Source organism: Beta vulgaris, chromosome 7 (genome assembly GCF_026745355.1).
Source record: "Beta vulgaris subsp. vulgaris cultivar EL10 chromosome 7, EL10.2, whole genome shotgun sequence".
NCBI classification, from domain to species: domain Eukaryota; kingdom Viridiplantae; phylum Streptophyta; class Magnoliopsida; order Caryophyllales; family Amaranthaceae; genus Beta; species Beta vulgaris.
The window spans coordinates 12,356,757-12,380,054 of NC_079208.1; the positions used below are offsets into that span (position 1 = coordinate 12,356,757).

General features: G+C 35.7%; 1 protein-coding gene across 2 annotated transcripts; it reads left to right on the forward strand.

Moving 5' to 3' along the window:
* The first annotated feature begins 233 nt into the window (after positions 1-233).
* LOC104908930 (uncharacterized) lies at positions 234-4,351 on the forward strand. 2 transcript variants are annotated; one of them, XM_010698101.4, is made up of 3 exons: positions 234-489; positions 629-795; positions 4,080-4,351. In XM_010698101.4, exons 1-3 carry the CDS (start codon positions 417-419, stop codon positions 4,086-4,088), a joined length of 249 nt encoding a protein of 82 aa, XP_010696403.1. In that variant the 5' UTR covers positions 234-416; the 3' UTR covers positions 4,089-4,351. The 2 variants fall into 2 exon arrangements, with proteins under 2 accessions (XP_010696403.1, XP_010696402.1); XM_010698100.4 differs by having other exon boundaries at positions 243-489; positions 620-795.
* The last annotated feature ends 18,947 nt before the right edge of the window (positions 4,352-23,298 follow it).

Genomic DNA, 23,298 nt, shown 5'->3' on the forward strand with positions numbered 1-23,298 from the left:
AAGTTAGGTGTTAGTTGGGTGTGATAGCAATTAAGATAATTTAATACAAAGATATCGTATTTAGAGACACCTCAATGGTACATAATTAAACAACTTGAAACAGCAAAATAAGGAAGTAAATTCCCAACAAAATGAAGTAATAAATGCAAAAAAGTATACATAAACTTTAATGCTTATGGAAATGGCACCGTATGTATGGTATGGGGCATATATATTAAAATTAAATGCTCCAACTCAACACAAACAAACGCATCACCGCCTTGCTGTACTGAGTACCAAGACAACGGTTTTGATAATGAAAAGGCATGAAAAGTACTAGCACAATGGTTTTTATCTCCTCTCATTGCTAGCTATTCTTCTCATATTCCTACATATATACCTAAAATATTGCATAAGGATCAACATCTTTTACTTCAATGGAGCTCAAGTACTCTTGTGTTTTTGCTATCTTAATTTTCTACCTCTTGGTTACGCCGTACATTTTTTCAGGTAGGCTACTCTTTAAGTGTACTAAACTCATATGTGAGTTTTTCTCTTAACATCATATATTATTAGACATACACGTTTTTTAGTAGTTATTAAGATATCCTATATGAGATTGATTATACTTAACCTGTAGGAACCGCAGCAATTAGAAATCTGAATGATGAAGATGTATATGAGATTGATTATAGAGGTCCAGAGACGCATTCTCGTCTTCCTCCGCCAGATCGAATGAAAAGAGGTCCTCCTTACATACATCACAAGGCTGTGACAAAATTTGAGCAAAGACCTGCAAACATGATAAGAAAACATGTGAGATATTTTCTTCGTCGTTAAAACTTAAAATAACTTGTTCATGCTTAGACTTTCCAACTTTTGAGGCATTTCAATATGAATGGTTTTGGCTTCAAAAAGAAAATACACATGAGTAGTTTGAGGGCTTGTATATCTGCACCTGTTACATATTTACATACTTCTGTTTAAATGCATTTTTTTTTTTTTTGAATTGGTCGGGAAAAAAGACCCAAGTGAATATAGTTTTTAATAAATTAAGTTCTTTGAAAGTACGGGAAAATAATAAAAGAATTCTACCCTTAAAGTGCTTTTGATGGACTTTGATTTGATAATCTACAAGTCAGTATGAATCTCTCTTAGCACTAGATCATATGCTAATTAATTTACTAATCATAAACGTACATATGTACATGCGCATGCATTATGCAACACTAATTATATTGTCTGATCCTCCAAAATTTAAAAAAAGGATTATACACTCAATTAAGAAAAAATTGGTGCTAAGGACTGGGTGTATGTATAGAAATCAATACTTAAAATTGAAGATTAAGGTTATATTTGTATATTTGTTTGTGCTGGTTTGAATGACTTGAGAAGTATATGGTAATGGGGGTATTTCCTACTTTGATGTATTGGCTTGTTCACTAAAGGTAATTTGTGGTAGAGTGGTAGTTGTTTTACTAATTGTTGTACTAACTCTTACATGTTATAATCTACGTACTGGTTAGCTATCAAATCAGTTTTAAGACAATTAACGTACTAGAAAAGTAGGAATTGTTTTATTCAGGGATGGCATTCTAACCATTTCAATGCTTAATTTTCTCGTGTACATGGTACACCATGTCACCATGATTATCTTATTCTCATTAAAACCTTATAAAATAGGTAAATCATAAATAGAATAACAAATAAACATAACATGGTCGGCATTATGAACACTGATACATATAGATCAATAATTAATGATAAATATTTTACATGGATGTTCGCTACGATTAAGGACTGAGAACATTACATTTAACAATCTATACACATATATTACGCATGCGTACTCCTCAATTATATATATATATATATATATATATATATATATATATATATATATATATATATATGGTGTAATTACAAGATCTTGAACACGTGACCTTTGAAATGAAAATTAAAGTAAGAGTTTAATCATCAATATACTATGACTTTATTGTCTAATGTTTTAAAGAAAATATGATAAAATCTTATAATAATTATATTTGAGTAGAAAGGCTTATCAAGTTTATACATCTGTAACACCCCTTATTACGTAACTAACAAGAGACTATTAATATCATATTCTCTTAATATAATTCTTTTTAAGCTATTATTTTCAAACTTAAACCTTTCAAATTCTTTTAATTATCACGTCATGACATGAACATTTCAATGCAAAAATAAATTATGTAATTTAAAAATAATAACATATTTATTTATTGTAACCGATTCGAGGCATCGCCCCGGCCAAAGTACTAGTTCTTTAATATACGGAGGTGACATGCACCCTTTTAGTTGCTTTTAGAGTATTGACCAAGTCAAATTCTACTATAGATTAAAGTGGCATTAGGTGAAATATACTTCATCCGTTTTCAAATAAGTATTACATTTACACTTTTTTACGTAATCAAAATACCCTGCTTTGATCATTAATATTCTTATTGTGCACAAGTAAAAACATGAAAAGTTAATATTTCAAAAGTATATGTTGGGATGAATAGAACTATATCTCACTTGACTATTATATAGTTTATTTTTGCATTATAGCGAGAAAATAGGGTCAAAGTTAGTTGATGAAGAACGTCAATTTACTGAACGTAACATTTATGTAGGAATGGAGGAAGTATCTTTCTAAGAAAACTTTTAATAGTTAAAGTAGTGCCAACAAAAAGCTATGAGCACCCTTAGTGGTGATTGAAAACAAAGATCAACTGGATGATCTTAACAAAAATGCTCTTAATAATGAATGAAAATATCATGGGTTGATTGGAAAGAAATTTTTGTATAGGGTGAGTGAAATGGGATAAAATTGTGGTATGAGTGGTGCCAAATGTGACATTCTGACTAGATTTTAGAATATAGTAATTGTTATAAAACTTTCAACGGTTTTATTTTTTAAAATCCAAAGTGAAAAAGAATAAAAAAAAATACCAATAGCTCTATTTTTTCGAGCTCAATAAATAGAGGCTCATTTTGCTATATTTTGGATTTAAAAAAATTTCAGCTATTTACTTATTATTTCTAATTTTGCTTATTTTATATGAAATATCTTTCATTTTTACACTTCAAAAAAATAAAAGTAAAGAGTAAGAGAGAGAAAAGTAGTTGGATGGGGTCAAAAAATAAGAAAGAAAGAGGAAAAATGAGTTGGGATGATTTTTTTTTGTTCATGATTAGGAGGATATGTAGGAAAAGATTGTTGAATGTTATTTTTTAGATAGAGAAAGTTAGAAAGAGAGTGGGATGATCTTTGTTTAAAATCATTAATAATGGTGCTCTAAAAAAACAAAATGAAAGAAAATGAAGAAATTCGCTTTTCAGAGATAGAGGTAGTTTTTGAAGTATCTAAAGTTTTTTAATCCACTAGTTAATATGACCCGCATTAACTGTTTTAGCTTGTGTCTTATCAGAATGTTCAAATCAAACAATTTGACTAAGCCACTAAAACAATAACTTCTTAAATGTAATATTTTACAAAATAAGTTATTGTGTAAAAAAGCTCATATGTAGATAATGACGTAGACTTCAACAAAAATCACAGGAATTATACAAATAATGACATGAATTTGATATCATTTTGTCATTATTTCATGTCATTTGAGTTTTTTTTAGAAAAGATATATTGGTTTATGGGTTGTTACACCATAGGATACGGTATAACCGTTAGGCTCTGTTCTGTTCAACTTATTTTAACTTATTTCAGAAAAGATAAAATCTTATAAGATAAAATAAGATATTAAACACTCACAATAAATTACTTACCTTATAATTGTGAAATTATAAACTACCATATAGAATCAAACTGATCCTTACACCCAATAATTTCTTGAAACTACTTACCTATAATTGTGAAATTTGGGTATTTGATTGTAATTGTTAATTGATATAGACTTGTTAACTTTATACCATTTTTTTTCGTTTTTCTTCTTCTTATTCAACGATGATTGAACAGGTTCGACATTGCCATACATATTAGAAAACAAATTGTGAATTTGTTTGTTTTTTTAAAAACTATTTTGCTTGCTGACCTCTATTGTTATGATTTTCTTATTTTGTAGGCAAAGTAATTACATCCAAAATTGCTGTAGAGACTTGAGAGGAAGAATTTTATAATTATTTGTTATTTGTGAACATTGTCTTTTGTAATGTACTGGTATCTAAAATCAAATATTGTTATTTGCACCCAAAAAAAATCAAATATTGTGATTCACTAGGGTTTTTTTTTTGGTGCAAATATCGTGATTCACTTTTGATTACTTGTATTTCAATATTCTAAGTAAAGTTAGTTTCTGAAGATATTGATATAATTTCTTTAGAAGTATTTGTGTTATGTATCAATTCAGAAACTTTCTTTGGCTAAATAACCATGAGGTTCTGTAACTTGCAAGTTGGACAAGAGTTTAGAGGCTTAAGGCTTCGCTTTCATTCAACCACTTAGGCGTGTAAATATACAACCTAGAGTCCTCATAAGTGAGGCAATATTAGAGATAAGATAGTTTCCTAAAAGATAAGAAATATTCCTAAAGAATAGGAAATACAAAGAATCAATCAAATCAATATCTCTAACAAATCAATGCCTAATATATCGTAACACCCCCCCTCAAGTTGGAGCATGGGGAGAATAAATGCCCAACTTGGACATCAAAAGATCAAATTGAGACTTGCCAAGCGCGTTGGTGAAAACATCAGCTAACTGAGCTGAGGTGGGGACGTGAGAAGGAGCAATCAATCCATCCTGGATAGCATCACGCAAAAAGTGACAATCAACTTCTATGTGTTTGGTGCGCTCATGAAAAACATGATTATTAGCAATGTGAAGTGCAGACTGACTATCACAAAAGAGAGCAATAGCTTTAGGATGATGCACACCAAGACTCAGCAATAACCCCTTTAGCCACTTTAGCTCACAAGTAATGGCTGTCAGGGATCGATACTCAGCCTTTGCAGATGATAAAGAGACAGTGTGTTGCTTCTTAGTCTTCCAAGAGATAGGAGAGTGACCTAAGAAAACAAGCCAGCCAGATAAAGAGCGTCGCATAATAGGACACGCAGCCCAGTCAGAGTCACACCAACCCTCAAGAGTGAGATCACTATCGGCACGAAGAAGAATACCTTGACCAGGATTGCTTTTCAAATAACGAACAACACGCGCAACAGCTTCCCAGTGAGCTAAACGAGGAGCCTGGAGAAACTGAGAAAGAATGTGCACGGAATAGGCAAGATCCGGACGAGTAACAACAAGATATATGAGACGACCAACAAGTCGACGATATCGCTCTGGATCATCGAATAAGGGGCCTGTATCATGACCAAGACGATGATTTTGCTCCATAGGGAAACCAACAGGCTTTGCACCCAACAGACCAACTTCAGAATTGATGTCAAGAGTGTACTCTCGTTGACAAAAAAATAAGCCCAATGAACTGCGAGTTACTTCAAGCCCAAAAAATATTTCAGAGAACCCAAATCTTTCATCTTAAAACAATCACCAAGATAAGCTTTGAAAGAAGAAAGTGCAACAGCATCATTCCCAGAAATGATAAGATCATCAACATACACCAGCACATTGATCTGAATAGGGCCTCTGGTGAAAGTGAACAAAGAATAGTCATAGTAAGATTGTAAGAAACCATACCCTTTCAAAGCTGTGACAAGTTTGGCAAACCAACACCGAGGAGCCTGTTTTAACCCATACAATGATTTTCGTAATCTGCACACAAGATTTGGATCAGTACGCGCAAAGCCAGGAGGAAGTTTCATATAAACTTCTTCATCAAGATCACCATGTAAGAAGGCATTGTGAACGTCCATCTGATGAAGCTCCCAATTTTTGGAAGCAGCAATGGCAAGAAAAGTACGAACAGAGGTCATTTTGGCAACAGGAGCAAAAGTCTCATTGTAATCTATGCCGGCCTGTTGATGATTACCAAAAACAACCAACCGGGACTTGAGGCGTTCAATCCGCCCATCTGAATGATATTTGATGCGGTAAACCCATTGGCTACCCAAAGCATGTTTGCCCGGAGGAAGAGGTTCAAGGGTCCAGGTGCCATTATCCTCAAGAGCCTGAATCTCCTATTGCATAGAAACTCTCCAACCATCATGCTTCATGCCCTCTTTGAAAGAACGAGGTTCCTGTTCAGAAATAAGAGCTGCAAGAAAGTTCCGATAATTTACAGAGTAGTTGTCACAATTTATATAGTGAGTCAAAGGGTAAGGAGTACCTGAAGGATGAGAAGAACCAGAAGGAGGAGAGGACGAACTACTACTTGGAGCAATGATGGAATTGGTTACATAGTCACGTAACCGGGTGGAGGGTATTTTTTCACGGTGCCCACGACCCAAGGCCTGAGCAGGAGAAGGCTCAAGAACCGGGTCTGCTGTAGGAGAAGAAGGGGAGGCTGGATCATGGGCCGAAGAGAAAGGATCGGGGCCCGCTGAAATGGGCGAGGCAGGGCCAGGAGAGGAGGAGGGATTGACTAGGCCAGACGGATCGGAGGAACTGGGCCTAGGGAAGGCAAAGAGGAAGCCGGGTGGAGAGAAGAGGAGGCGGTTGGGCCAGGTGGAGAAGTATGTGGAGCGGGATTTTGGGCTAAGGGTGGTGAAGGTGGAGAATTTTTGTGGGCTGAATTTGTAGATGGCTCAGGATTATGTGGGACGGAATTTTGTGATGGTGCAGGAATATGTTGGGAAGTAGGAGTGGATTGAGGGTCATGCAAGGAGGAAACTTCATACTCCTCAAAATCATAATGATAGAAAGGAGGCTCAGGGAACATATCTTCAGGCACAATGTTAACATCTTCAGGAGAAAGGAAGGGAAAGGTGGATTCAAAAAATTTGACATCTCTAGAAATGAAAAATTGCTTGGTGTCAAGATCATATAATTTCCATCCCTTTTTGCCAAAAGGATAACCAAGGAACATACAGTTACGGCTACGACTAGCAAATTTATCACCTTTTGTTTTTTGATTATGAGCAAAGGCAAGACACCCAAAGACACGAATAGCATCATAAGTGGGATGATGACCAAATAAACATTCAAAAGGAGATTTTCCATGAAGTAACAAAGAGGGAGTTCGATTGATTAAATGAGCGGCTGCAAGGACACACTCACCCCAAAAATATATAGGCAAACGGGCTTAAAATCGTAAGGCACGGGCAATATTGAGAATATGTTGATGTTTACGCTCTACCCTCCCATTTTTTTCTGGGGTATTCACATAAGAAGTTTGGAAAAGAATGGCAGTAGCAGCAAAGTAATCTAGCAAGCAATTGAATTCAGTGCCATTATCACTTTGAACAACTTTAATGGTTTGAGAAAATTGGCAGTCAACCATAGCCACAAAAGACATGAACATAGCAAATACTTCAAATCAATAAATAATATGTCCACACAGCACGAGAAAAATCATCCACAATGGTTAAAAAATAACGGGCACCACTGGAGGAAACATGCCTATAAGACCCCCACAAATCACAATGGATTTTTTTAAAAAATACGAGAAGCTTTAGTGTTACTAGAAGGAAATTTATGCCTAGAATGTTTAGAACGAAAACAAATCTCACAGTTCGGATCTAAACTACCCTTATGATTGCAAAGAGGGGGAAGTAATTTTACAACTTTCTCAGAAGGATGACCCATATGTTGATGCCACAACTCCATAAGCGAAGAAGCAGGAGGAAGAGAGACATGGTGGATGGAATCATTGCTTGCAAGGTAGTAAAGGTCGTCCTTCCTAATCCCCGTTCCAATCAGCTCCTTCATGGGGTCCTAAATGACACACAAAGAAGAGTTAAATTGGACATCACATGGTAAATCATCGCTAAGCTGAGAAACAGAAAGTAAATTGCAACTCAAATTCGGAACAAAAAGAACATTCTTAAGAGTGATTTGAGAGGATAAACAAACCGAACCAACCAGTGTAGAAAGTACACATGTACCATTAGGAAGCCCAACCGGGCAATTAATCTTTTGAACATCAAGTAACCAAGATTTCTCCCGAGTAACATGGTGACTGGCACCTGTATCAATTATCCATAAATTATTATCAAACTCACCATTCAACTGATGTGCAGGAACGGTTGTATTACCAAAGAGGCCCGTGAGAGCCTTCCATTGCTCCGGAGTGAAAAGGGAAGGAGAGGAGCTGCTGCCCGAAGGAGAAGAAGCCACGACAGAACCGGTGGAACCCACCACAGCAGGGCTGTTGGTCGCAGCGTACAAGGACGCGACCCCGGCCAACCCCTTTGGCGCGATCCGGATATCCATGGATCTCATAACAATGAGTAACTCCGTGTCCCGTTTTCTTGCAATGGGTGCAAGTTAAATGGGCCCAGCAAGAAGCAGTATCATGCCCAGGTTTTTTACACTGACCACAAACGAGACGTGATGAGGAACCATGTCCAGCACTGGTGGGGCCCGAACTGAAAACCCTAAGGCCTCCGAAGGTTTGTCAACGGTTTGAACAGTAGAAAGACGGACGCGTTCATCTTGAATAGCCAGCTGGTAGGCACGGTCAAGGGTGGGCAAGGGATCCGAAGACAAAATATGAGTCCGTAATTGGGCGTAATATTCTGGGTATAGATCCATCAAAAATTCGTGCAACCGGGAAGTCTCGCGACGCTGATTATGAAGTTCAATGGCATTACACTTACTACAACAAGTACAAGAAATCAGAGGTTCAAGAAGAGAAAGCTCTTCCCACAAAGCATGTAACTTGCCATAATACGTAGAGATGGACATGGTTTTAGATTGTTCACAACGAGCAATAGAAGATTTAACTTGTTGTATTCTAGGGCCATTAACGAAAGAGAATCGTTGGTGAAGATGATCCCACAAACGTTTCGGCTCACGAAATTTAGATAATGTACTCCTTACCTCTGGGGTGATATTGTTGGTAATCCATGAAACCAAAATCGCATTAATAGTATTCCAATATGACTCAGTACACGGCGGAATAGGCGCGGTGATTGTACCATCTAAAAAACCGAATTTACGACGAGCAACCAACGCGTGCTGAATATTGGAGGCCCAATCAGCATAGTTGTCGTGACTAAGACGTGTGGGGGTGATGAAATCCCCGGGACGATCTTGTGGTCCAAGGAAAAAAGGGGAATTGGACTCAAGTTTGGCAGGTGGCGGTGGAACTTCATCACCAGCCATGGCAGAAGGAAAAAAAAATCAGATTTCAATGGTGGTTGTATGTACCTGCTGTGATACCATGACAAGAGTTTAGAGGCTTAAGGCTTCGCTTTCATTCAACCACTCAGGCGTGTAAATATACAACCTAGAGTCCTCATAAGTGAGGCAATATTAGAGATAAGATAGTTTCCTAAAAGATAGGAAATATTCCTAAAGAATAGGAAATACAAAGAATCAATCAAATCAATATCTCTTAAAAATCAATGCCTAATATATCGTAACAAAGTTACAAAAAGAAAAAGTATAGAATCAAATTCACTCATAATAAACGCAACTCCTATATACTTATTACAGCTCCCCTATCTTCACTAACCCATATATCTCTTCTTCTCCTCCATCTCTAGAGGAAAATAGGAATAAGAGAACTTTTGTTTGCTAGAGTAATGTATACTAAATCTAAATACATTATTCCTAAAGTAAAAACCAAAAGAGCGTCGATTTCTCATTGATATATGCCTAAATTTTTTAGTATGTTTTGGGTACAAGTACAACGAATGTACCATTACATACGGGTCTTTTCTTTTGTTGAAATTCCTTTTCTTAAAAGTTAGCCCTATGTTTTAAAAAGTGAGATAGACAGGCTTAAATACGAAGTATATATCTCGTTAAAAGTGAGAAACATCTATCTACACAAATATATTAAAACGCGTGCGAAAACAAGAAATTGTGCCACGTGATGCTCTCTCTATGAAGTTTTAGTTCATGTAATCCATGTACAATAAAAAAAATTAAGAAATTGCATCGTTTAAGGTTTGATCCTGAGACCTCAAGTACATATACTAAAGTTTTAACCACTAGGCTAAGTTGTATTTAGTGTTATTATCATAAAGTATTATATTAATAAATGAAATTTTTTCTTTACCGGAGCATAGCTCGGGCCTAATAACTAGTACTATTTATTAAAAAGACATTCATAACAAAGAAACGGTGCCACGTAACAGTATTCACTATATATGCGCCACGTGGCACTATTCACATCATCTTATCTGCCTTGTAAATCATTACATCATCTTACAAAATAAATATTTAGATTTGAATATGCGACCTCTTGCAAAGAGAAGTTTGTCGTTACCATCTCAACCAACTCTTTTTAGTACTTCATAAACAATCCACATAATGTTATATATACATTGCAAACATAAAGTAAATTAAATGTTAGATTTTTAAAAAAAATTAATTTTTGATAAGAGTGAAAAAAATACATATCAATTGTGAAGAAGAAAAAGGTAATAACCGAAGAAACAATCGAGCCAACACATTAGTGAATATATTAAAAAATAATTGTGAGAGGTTGTAAATGAGACGAAGGAACCAATAATTGAGATCAAAGTATCTAACAATGAAATCAGAATGGTAAATATCTTAAAACCTAAAAAATGAAGTCATGATTCATGAAGTTCAAAAATGAACAAATCAAGCCTAAAAATAAAAAAACTTAAACTAGAGATCAAATTACAAAGAAAATTTAAATTGAAAAAATAAATAAAATGAAACTACATAATAACCTAATAAAACCAAAGTTGTAAACCCTATGAAAGCCTTGAAGATGACATCTATATAAATATATTAAAAAGGTGTGCATAAACAAAAAACTGTGCCACGTGACCCTCTCCCTAAGGAGTTTTAGTTCATGCAATCCATGTACAATAAAAGATTTAGAAATTGCGTAGTATAGGGTTTGATCCCGATACCTCAAGTACATATACTAAAGTCTTAACCAGTGGACTAAGTTGTATTTAGTGTTATTAACATAAAATATTATATTAATAAATAATTTGTTTTCTTACCCGGGGCATAGCCCGGGCCTAATAACTAGTTATCATGTTTAAAAAGAAGTAACTTAAAAACAGAAACAAAAGAAAACATTTTAATAAAATGTAAAGAATTATGAGAACCGATAATGGGAGAGGAATGAAAGAGAGAAGAATGAGACATTTTCACAAAATGAAAAATAAATCTGCTCAAATTTGTAACTATAACTTAATAATCTCTATTATATAAATCTAGGGACGAACAATAATGTCCCCCTTTGAATTTACATATTCACCCCTCTACAACATACTCCAATCAACTTAACAAAAAAAATTCAACCAAATCTCTATTAAACCCAATCAACTCATATATTTGTCAATCACATAAACTTGCCAATAAAAAAGATTCAATCAAATTAAATTTAGATCCAATCAACTTTAAAAATTCGTAATCAAGAACTTACCAAAAATTAATACCACAGACAGTAAAAAAAAAACTGGCATTCTCATTGCAAAGACAACTCATATACAAAATTAATCACAAATACAAACTTGATTAAAAAAAAATTCAGCTTTTTCATTACATGGATATGCAATTTTATCACTTATAGTTCAGAAATGTTTTTAGATACTATTTGTAAGTATTTAAATACTTCTTATTCACTAAATGAAGGTGAACGTAGATACTTACTTTGATAATTTTATTTTTCATTTATTTTTAAACTGAGTAATAGTTATGCCTAAAATGGCAAGAAAAAGCTAGTGAATGTTATTGTAAGGAGAACCATTCACTCCAGACCCAATCTGAGTCCGACTTGATCTGACCACAAAAATCCTATCCAAATTCGAAAATATGAAAATCCTATCTGAATTTTGTAGGAAGTGGGCCCCATATATCAACCGATAAGTCAGATTCGAATTTGATTAAAAATTATAGACGCATAATTGTGTCTCACCATTAGCACACAATGATAACATACCGTCATCCTAATTGGCCTAGTCTAAAGGAAGAACAATCTGAAAAGTTAAGCTTAAAAATCGTTTTAAAACATAAAGTCTATTTATTAATTTCAAGCCCAACTTTAAAAGCCCAATTAATTATTTCACAATAATTAATTGCATTTTTAGGGCACATTTTCAAAAAGCTCAATTAATTAAATCCAATACTTAATTGTATTTTTAATCAATATCAATTATTTTTGATAATTATTTTCTAAAAGATATTTCAAAAATCATATTTTTATTCTTTAAGATAACTGATTTCGGAGTCTTAAATATATTATTTCATCAAAGATAAAAAAAAAGGATCTTTCAACAAACAAAATTCACTTAGATATAGGTTAATTACATCAAGCGCACCGGGATGCGGGCGCACAACATCGAGACAGTTAGCAAAATGAAGAAACACAAAGTAAAGAGCGTATATGCAAGAAGCCAACGCTAGGTGTAAGGGTCGTGGGTGTTGCGCAAGGCCATGCGCTAACGCACGCTCCATGCATGGAGCGCACGAGCCATGCTGCTAGAGCAGGCTAAAACTTATCGTCTCTGCATAATTTTTGGGTTTGTTTTCGTATAACTAGAATTGCTTTTTGGCGCATTTTACAGACTTCCACATACAGACTTCAAGACATTTTTACCACAACTTTACAACACACTTTCCTACGAACTTTTCCTCCGCTTCCTAGAATGAATTCACTCCAAATACGCAACCAAACACTTTCATTAAATCTCCATTCAAGCTTCAAGATTTCTCCTCCTTATATTATTGACTATAGATTAATACTATCTTTTGTCTGTTGAAGTCTCATTTCCTCATAAGTATTATAGATTTGTTCATATTGTCAGTTTCACCTTGTCTCTAATATAATATTTTCTTAATACTCTTAATTTGCTTCAAAGAAATTTTGATAATTCTAAGGATATATATTTTTTCAAACAGCTTATTTTGGTACGAATGTTGTAGTAGTTTGGATCCTGAATTATATTACTTTAGAACCAAATTTGATAACTAATCCGATTTTTTCCAAAACAAAATCGGATCAGTTTTGGTGGTTGTTGGTCCGGTTGATAGGCGTGTCGCGCACCTAACAAAAATAAATAACCTAACTAATCCTCCTAACTATGTAGTAGGGTAAGTCAGAGTCGATCCCACAGAGAGAAAGTTGTTCTATGATCAGTCCTTAAATAATGGTAAGACTAGAGGAGATTAATAACAATAATGGTCGAGTTAACTATACTAATCAATATATGAATAAAAGACTCTACAGTTAAGTATCCCCACTAGCACAAAGTAATACAAAATAATTCCTACCCCAAACTAATCAATTATATGTTCACACGGAAAAATCCACCCTATAAAGTACCATAGACCTCTCCCGAGTATCTATGGCTTCTCTAATATGCATTCAAGCCTGCTCCCGTGGAATCATGCAAATTAAAGACATTAAACACGGCACTTTAACTTCCTAACAATCCATTCTACCTACTCCCGTGGAGAACTTCATGTCCTTAATTGAAATACTCAAATACGTCCAAATCCAACTCCCGTTGTGATCAAGACAATGGAATTAAAACAATACTAGTTATCCCTAATCTAGTATTGTAATATGCACAATCAATTAAGCAAAAACAATTAACAATTAATATGAGAATTTAAAGAAACAATCATGAATTAAATCATACTAGAGTTCAACTCAACCATAGATAAAAGAAACTACTCTATCATGAAATAAATAATGAAATTTAAATCTATCAAGAAAAGAATAATCAAAGAAATCAACAAAATAAACTAATAAAACTCATGAATTAATGAAAAATAATAAAACCTAGGGTTTACACTAAAAACTAGAGAGAAAGAGAGGAGAGAAAACTAAAACCTAAAACCTGAAAAGAAAATAATGTGAGAGGGAGGAGAGAGAGAGAAAGAATGAAAAACCTATCTAAATAAATATTCAATAACCTAATATGACTTGGAAAGTAATTTACAAGATAAGGATAGTCTTAAATAAATCATTAATAGGCGGATTAGTGATTCGCGCGTCGAATGGCAGATTCCAGCAAAAACAGTGCAATCTTCCGAAAGGTACAACTCCTTGACTAAAAGTCTCCTCGGAGCATGCCACCTATCGTTGGAAAGCTCTTCAAGTCTAGTTTCCAAATCTGCTGGAATTACTCGATTTTAAGGAGCACATCAAAAGTTATGATCAGAAGAGGAGACGTGACTCTTTTTCACATTTCTTCTAATGATTTTCCACTTCGTTTTTGCTCAAACTCGTACTATGACATATCCATACGATCCTTATGCAATTGTAACTCCTTTACAAGTGCTCCTAATCCTCAAGTTTAGCTAATCATACTCCAAATACGTGCTCAATGCCTGAAATTCATCAAAAATAAGAAAACATACCGAATAGAAATAGAAAAACATAACTTAAGAATAGAATGCAATAATGAACTAAATATGAAACTAAATGCTCTAAAATGCAACCTAAATGCACCTAAAAACTATATATAAAAATGAATTATCAAACTCCCCCAAGGTAAACCATTGCTTATCCTCAAGCAATAAGACATAGTCATTATTTATGCTAAAATTTATCACTTACGACGAACTTAAAGTTTGGGACGATTTAACCAGATTATGTTTAAGACAATGCGACAAACGAATGCAATGGGGATCAAAGGGGATGAACACACAAAAATGGTGATGCGGAAAACCCCAATGAAGGTGGGTAAAAACGGCGGGTGGATGGAGATCCACCAATCTACTATGGTACACTGTCTTTCTTAGTGAGCGACTTGACGTTACAAAAGTACTTTTGTCTCTAGTGTTCCTTCGATAATGATGCGTAAAAAATGACTAATGATTCTCTACCCCCTTTTGTATGCCTATTTCCCCCCCTCGGCTTTTTCTCAACGAATACATAATAAATTCCCTAATTATTACATTAATTTCAGTCCTTCAATCATGGGAGATCTTCCTCTCTTACGCTCCAACGTCATGATCCTTGCTCTTTAACGACTGAATTTATGCCTCATTACACTCCTTCTTTATTTAGCTGAACCGGTACCACTTAATGCTCTGCTCCAATCTCGCGTCCTTCGCTGTGTCTTCAAGTCATAATTACTTCGTCATCATGTCAGATGGCATCATGTCATCGAGTCATCACGTCATTGCGTCAGTGTCATCCTGTCAAAATATTCAGCCATAACAGACATCGGAAAAGTTAGACAACCTACAATATAGGACTACAACAGGGCTAAACACTCAATTGAAAACACAACATATATAATCATTACATAAACCAAGAATCGAAACAATCTCGAACAAAGCTGCATAGCATGTCATATATCGCAATCGACTTTCCAATCATACCACAGACCATCTCTCCCAAACTAGATTTAACCAAACATGACATACCTCACTAAAGTTATGTGCACTCAAATCTGTCATGTGTTTAAAGGTTAACCAATGACTCTCAACCTAAATAAGTCGACTCAGATGAAGCAAATACTCTTTAACTTTGACTTTTTGACTCACTTAATACTCAACAATACAATACATAATGATCAAGAGGACTTTTAGGGGTTGTAATGGGGCTGGGGTTAAAGGTATGGAAATAATTTGGGAACTGTGGTGGACAAACCAAGAGGGGGGAGGGAGCATCATATAACTGAAAACATGACCATGAAAGATCACAACAACTCCATGCAACAACCAATAATCTCCAAACCAAATCAACAACCTTTTTCACTTGAGAAATTCGATCATAACCCTTTTTATTTCACTTTATTCACAACTTTTTTTTTCCCTTCTTTTTCATTTGATTTTTCACCTTTTTTTTGTGTTTCTTTTTTTTCAAATTTTCATTTCAATTTCCAAGCTCACTAAACATATTTTTCATCCATCTAACCACAAATAGAGCACTTGAATTCAATACGAACCAAACCAATACTAATACTCGCTCCCCCAAGCTAGGCTTGGGACAATAATCAAATATGGCCAATGGCTTGTAATGTAGGTATCAATCAAACAAAGTCAAAAAAGGCTTAGCGGGGCTAAAGGAAGGATAATAGGAAAACAAGAATAGCTCTGGAGCTAAGATCATCAAATGAAACGCCTCAATCATATCTAAATGTATGCACTATCAAATATCAAGGAGTGCCAAGTCAAAGTCAAGATCAATGCGACAACTAAGTAACTAATCACACATGAAAGAACAAAAGTGACACAGATTCGTCAGTTTATAGGCACAAAAGCTCACTTAGGTTAAGGTGTCTGCATAGTAATGTTAAATCGAGCCAGAGAGAGATCAATCAATCTTACCACAACAATCAGTTGCGAAACAATCGTGCTATGAAGTATCATGAACAAGATGAGTGACACTTAACAAATGTAGTAAAATATCAACAAGGTTCTCAAAAAGCTTTAGCAGTAGTCCTATAGATGCAACTAAAATGAGATGAAATCTAATATGAGATGAAATATGCTAATGCAACTAAGAAAGCAATACAATTTTTTTGGTTACACGTAAACTCCCACTCCTAATAAGCAGTACAAACCGTGCAACATCCTACGAAAGCAATGAAATCTACACTAAAAAGCAGTAAAAGATAGAATATTCCTCCCCCCGAGCTACAATTTGCAGTGTCCTCGCTGCATAAACCAGTTCAGAAAAGGAACGAAAACGAACTCCAACAATCACCAAATCACCAAAGTCGCCCACCAAAAGCCACAACACCTCAAAAACTACACACAATTCCCGAAAATCCGGCAAACTAATAATCAATTAATGTACAAGATTCTCAACAAGATGGCATCAAAACAAAAATCTGAGATGAACATTAACAACAATTATAGGTGAGAAAAGATGCGTACGACCCAATTAATTGGGGGAAGACTCAAATATTCTCAAAAATTATGTCGTAATGCTTCAAGAAGGTGATCTTGAATCAATTTGGTGCCTATTTGAGAGAAACCTACAACAAACATTGAAAAGAAAAAAAAAAGAAGAAAAATGAAATTAAAATAATGAAACAGAAAAGAAAGACAAAAGAAAAGAAAAATCAAAAGAAACAAAGTAAAGAAACGCAGTGAGAGAAGAAAACAAGGGAAGGCGGGCTGTGGTGTGAATCAAGACGGAAGCTGTGATGATGGTGGTGCGCGGTAGGGCAGAGGGCGGAGGGCGGGAGGCGCGCGCGGAATGACGCCAGCGACGGGTGAAGGCGTTGGGGGGTCCATGTGTGGCGCAAAGAGCAGTCGACAGTGTGGCGCGGAGATCAGTTGATGGTGGGTGGTCGGTTTTATGGCCGGTTGTTGATGGTGTGGTGTCGGCTATCTGCCGGAGAAGCAAGGCGTGAGGTGAGGTTGATGAAGGATGAAACGATGGCTGAGGAAGAAGAGGATGCGTGAGGAAGGGATTGGGGCGATGAAGACAGGGGAAGGGAGGGCCTGGTATGGTGCGAAGGAAAGAAACGGGGTCTGGTATGGTGGGAAGGAATGGAAGGAAAGAAACAGGGGGGAGGGTGCTGCTGGAGTCTGGAGGAATAGGGGTGGCGAGGTTTCCAACAGGTGGTGCGCCAGATGGGCGGCGGTCAACAGTTTCTGTCAAGACTTCGACAACCTTTTTTTTCTCTTAATTTCGGTCCACCTATAACAAACACACACAAAAAATCATCAAAGTGAGTAAACTCACTCAAAAAGGAAAAAACAAAGACAAAAATCATAATAAAAAGTAAAGAAATAAGAGAGAAAATAAGCTAATGCTCGGGTTGCCTCTCGAGAAGCGCAAATTTAAGGTCTTGCACGACCGTTGAAAACTAGTAGATCACTCATAATAGTTCAATGCTCTAAGAAGCTTATCATATGTTCCTGCAAACATCTTAGAGCATATTATATAAGAGTGGAAAGGAAAAATGAAAAAAGTTAGTACTAAAAAATTACTAAAACTAGAAAAAGAAAAATCAAAGGAAAAATTATATTTACAAGAAGAAATAAAAGAAAAAAATATATACAGTTTAGTCTCACCAACAATAAAAACTAAATAGAACAAAACCATCTCCCCGGCTACGGCGCCAAAATTTGATAGGCGTGTCGCGCACCTAACAAAAAAAAAACCTAACCAATCCTCCTACCTATGTAGTAGGGTAAGTCAGAGTCGATCCCACAGAGAGAAAGTTGTTCTATGATTATTCCTTAAATAATGGTAAGACTAAAGGAGATTAATAATAATAATGGTCGAGTTAACTATACTAATCAATATATGAATAAAAGACTCTACAGTTAAGTATCCCCACTAGCACGAAGTAATACAAAATAATTCCTACCCCAAACTAATCAATTATATGTTCACAAGGAAAAATCCACCCTATAAAGTACCATAGACCTCTCCCGAGTATCTATGGCTTCTCTAATATGCATTCAAGCCTACACCCGTGGAATCATGCAAATTAAAGACATTGAACGCGACACTTTAACTTCCTAACAATCCATTCTACCTACTCCCTTGGAGAACTTCATGTTCTTAATTGAAATACTCAAATCCGTCAAAATCCAACTCCCGTTGTGATCAAGACAATGGAATTAAAACAATACTAGTTATCCCTAATCTAGTATTGGAATATGCACAATCAATTAAGCAAGAATAATTAACAATTAATATGAGAATTTAAAGAAACAATCATGAATTAAATCATACTAGGGTTCAACTCAACCATAGATAAAAGAAACTTCACTATCATGAAATAAATAATGAAATCTAAATCTATCAAGAAAAGCATAATCAAAGAAATCAACAAAAGAAACTAATAAAACTCATGAATTAATGAAAAATAATAAAAACTAGGGTTTACACTGTTGAACCCTAGTTTTGATGATGGCAAAGAAACAAAGATGCAAACTAAGTAGTGAACTAATGAGTTATTTAAGTGTATGATGATTAAGGTATCAATGCAAGGAAATGGGAGAATACGAAGTCAAGGAAGAAGTCAAGAGATGATTTCAAAGGCTAAGTAAAGAAGTTTCTATAAGTTGATACTGGAGCAAGCATTGGATCAAGAAAAATAAAAGCTAGGCATTTTATTTTCTAGTTCCAGTGAAAGGAACAAAGTAAAGATGGTAAGGAATAGTGGAAGTATTATTTGAGAATGAGAGTTTGTTCCTTCCTAAGGAACAAACTAAGTGGCACTAAACGAATCTGTTATAGGAACTTAGTTTATTAAAGGAACTAGACTTAGGCGTGCAAAAGTATAACGGTACAATTGTGAAATTGAGTAAGTCATGCCTAAATTATAGGAAATTAGTTTTATCTACTTTCAAATGATAAAATCAGTTTTAAAAAGAAAAACCGTTTAAGAAAAAGATTTTGTTTTTCGGAGAAGATAAAGAAAATAATTATCCGGTTTTATAAAGAATTTGTTTAAAAGATATTATTTTCTTAAAGATTAAAAATTCAGTTTTAAAATATAAAAGCTGTTTTTATAAAACTGATTTTCGGATAAAGCTCAAGGAATTCCTATTACTTAGGAGTAGTGGCTAAAATATATCCACGTTCATATTAAGATCATGGGATCATGGGACATGATGAGGAACGTGTTCCTTACGGGAAGGAACACCATGGGTTAATGGACTTAACATGTGATCAAAGTTTACTCCCACGTTCTTTGTGATTATCACTATAAATATTGAAGTCTAAATGAGTTCCAAAGTGTGTCTGACTAAGTAATTAAGTGAGTTTAACTAATTAAGTGTCAGTGCCTTCATTCTCTCATAATAGCCATTTGTTCTTTGCCTTCTTACTCTAATTCCACTAAGCTTATTTCGATCAATTGTATTTTGGTTTTGGGGTAAGGGAACTTTGAGTGAAGTTCTGTAAGGGAAAGGCTTTGAGTGAAGCTTGTATGAGTGAGAAAACTTCGAGTGAAGTTGAGAGGAACTGCTGTTAAGGGAACAGTGGCTCAGGAACTTGACTTTAGGAACTCAAGGTGTGGCTCGAGTTAGAATTAGGTTGTAACAAAGTTGTTTGGCCTAATTAGTGTAAGAGTTGAGTTTAAAATCCCTAGTGGTCGAGGTTGTTTCTTCTTGTTGGGCCCAAGAAGTTTTTCCTCGTAAAAATCCCTTATGTTCCTCTAGCTTGTTCATTCGTTTAAGTTTTAATTTCCGCAAAAATTTACGTTTATTTCTACACCTACAATTCACCCCCCCCCCCCTCTTGTAGTGTTCCCAGGTAAATAACATACACTAAAAACTAGAGAGAAAGAGAGGAGAGAAAACTATAACCTAAAACCTAAAAAGAAAATAACGTGAGAGGGGGGAGAGAGCGAAAGAATGAAAAACCTATCTAAATAAATATTGAATAACCTAATATGACTTGGAAAGTCATTTACAAGATAAGGAAAGTCTTAAATAAATCATTAATAGGCGGATTAGTGATCCGCGCGTACGCGTGGCAGATTCCAACAAAAATAGTGCAATCTTCCGAAAGGTATAACTCCTTGATTAAAAGTCTCCTCGGGGCGTGCCACCTATCGTTTGAAAGCTCTTCAAGTCTAGTTTCCAAATCTGCTGGAATTACTCAATTTTCAGGAGCACGTCAAAAGTGATGATCAGAAGAGTAGACGTGACTCTTTTTCACATTTCTTCTAATGATTTTCCGCTTCGTTTTTGCTCAAACTCGTACTATGACATATCCATATGATCCTTATGCATTGTAACTCCTTTCCAAGTGCTCCTAATCCTCAAGTTTAGCTAATCATACTCCAAACACGTCTTCAATGCCTGAAATTCATCAAAAACAAGAAAACATACCGAATAGAAATAGAAAAACATAACTTAAGAATAGAATGCAATAATGAACTAAATATGAAACTAAATGCTCTAAAATTCAACCTAAATGCACCTAAAAATAATATATAAGAATGACTTATCACCGATTTTTGGTGATAACCGGATTAATTAATGTATAACTAATCAGGTTTTGAATCGGATAAGTAACAGTCATTCGTCGCGTTGTCATAATGTTGCGATGTTATTGGAACAGTGATAAATAAAACATCCTGAAAAAATAACGCACAGCGAAATAAAAACTAAGGTCGCTGGGAGACAACGACATCGACATGACAACTTTGTCGTTTATTTGCTATGAATGGAAAATAAAACAAAACATTACATGTTACTTAGCTAGAAGAAGTATTTTTTAAGATGAGTGGCATTCTAGCTACGTGGTACCAGGCTCCCGTCGCGTCGGGTCAATTGGTAGGCACCGTTGCCAGACTTTGCTAACTTGGTAGGGTTCTTCCCACTTAGGTCCTAACATGCCAGCATTGAGCTCTTGCGTATTCTGAAATACTTTTCTTAGGTACCAATCGCCTTCTAAAAAAGATTTGGATTGGACATTCTTATTGAAGCTCCTTGCGACGATTTGTTGTTGAGCTGCCATTCGCACCAACGCTGCGTCTCACAACTCTTCTATAGTATCCAAGTCGTGGAAGAGTTTGTCGTGATTCTGCTGTTTTATCATTAACCCATATATAGCAGTTGGGATACTTACCTCAGCTGGTAAGACAGCTTCGCATCCATAGACCAAAGAGAATGGGGTTTGTCCTGTCGCGGTGCGTGACGTTGTGCGATTTGCCCATAGGATAGATGGTAACGCTTCCGCCCACTTCCTTTTCTTCACAGTGAGGCGTTTCTTTAATGTGTCAATGACGATTGTTGTTGCTAGATTCAGCTTGTCCATTTACCTGTGGATATCTAGGTGTTGACATTAACAATGAGATGTTCCATTCGTAACAGAAGTGTTTTGTCTTGTCACTAATAAATTGCGAACCATTGTCGCATATTATTTCAGATGGGACACCAAACCTACAAATTATGTTAGTATATATAAAAGAAATAGCGTATCTCGTACTTGCTGAAAGGAGTCTGTTCTATCCACTTAGAAAAATAGTCGGTTAGTGCCAACATAAAGACCTTCTGTCCTGGAGCTGGAGGTAGTTTACCAACTATATCCATTTCCCATTTCATGAAAGACCATGGAGTTAAAGAAGGATGCAAAACTTCACAGGGTTTATGCGTCATACCTGCGTGTCGTTGACAGCTGTCGCATTTGGTGACATACCTGATAGCGTCTTTCTTCATTATTGGCCAGTAATAACCCATACGCAATGCTCTGTTGGTCATATTGTGTCCCCCTGAATGATTTTCGCATGTTCCTTCGTGCAGATCTTCATGGACTTTGCCCCACTGACTCTTTTCTAGGCAACGCAATAGTAAAGGCCTGCGACTGATTTCTTAAACAACACCTTTGGATGATGACGTATTTTGATGCCTTGAAGCGATTTTTGCGTGCTTCCGCTTTACCTGCTGGGAGTATGTCGTTAGTAAGATAATCGTTGAAATAGTTTGTCCAACTAACACTTACCTCCTCATCGATGGGATTTTCCGTCATTGCGACGTCGTCGGCAGGGTTTAGGTCGTTGTCGCAAGCAACAAGGTCATCTTCATCGTCAATTTGGATGCACCCTTGCGTCGTTGCGATAAATATATTAACGTCTTTGGTGATTGCTGGATTTGTTAAGTGGACGATGGGAACAGAAGTGAAGGATATATTTGTTAAGGAAGATCGGAGATTAGCTAGCGCGTCTGCTTGAATTTTCTTGTCCCTTGGGATCTACAAAATATCATATAGGTTAAACATCTTAGTTTTTTCTTGAGCTATTTCCATGTACGGCGTCATTTTGGAGTCCTTTTCTGCGAATTCGCCCTTGATTTGGCTGACTATCAATAATGAATATTTTAAACTTTCAATGCTTTTTCCCCAAGTCACTTGCCAGGGTCATCCCTGGTATTAATGCTTCGTACTCGGCTTTGTTATTTGTTGCTTTGAACTCGCAACACATGGCTCATACTACCTTGTCCCCTTGTGGCAACTTCAGCACAATACGTAGACCTGCACCACAAAAGTTAGACGATCCATCGACAAATAAAATCCAAGCGTCATGGTTAATATGATTAATCTGGGCAACTTCATCTTCTGCGAGTTTGTTTAACCCTGGGCTAAAGTCTGCCACAAAATCGGCTAACGCTTGCGACTTGATAGCTGTTCTAGGATGGTACTGGATGTCGTAACCACTGAGTGCTATCGCCCACTTGCTCATGCGACCTGTTAATTTTGGTTGTCGCAAGACAGACTTTACTGGATAATTAGTCATAACGACAACAGTGTGAGTTTCCAAATAATGCCTTAGCTTTTTCACAGCAGTGACTATAGCTAAAATAAGTTTTTCCAAATACGAATACATGGTCTCTGCATCTAACAAAGACTT

Bases quoted from the DNA above. Each gene is read 5' to 3' on its own strand.
- LOC104908930 (XM_010698100.4), top strand. From the start codon at position 417: ATGGAGCTCAAGTACTCTTGTGTTTTTGCTATCTTAATTTTCTACCTC. The intron at 490-619 runs GTAGGCTACTCT...CTTAACCTGTAG, and splicing joins TACGCCGTACATTTTTTCAG to GAACCGCAGCAATTAGAAAT.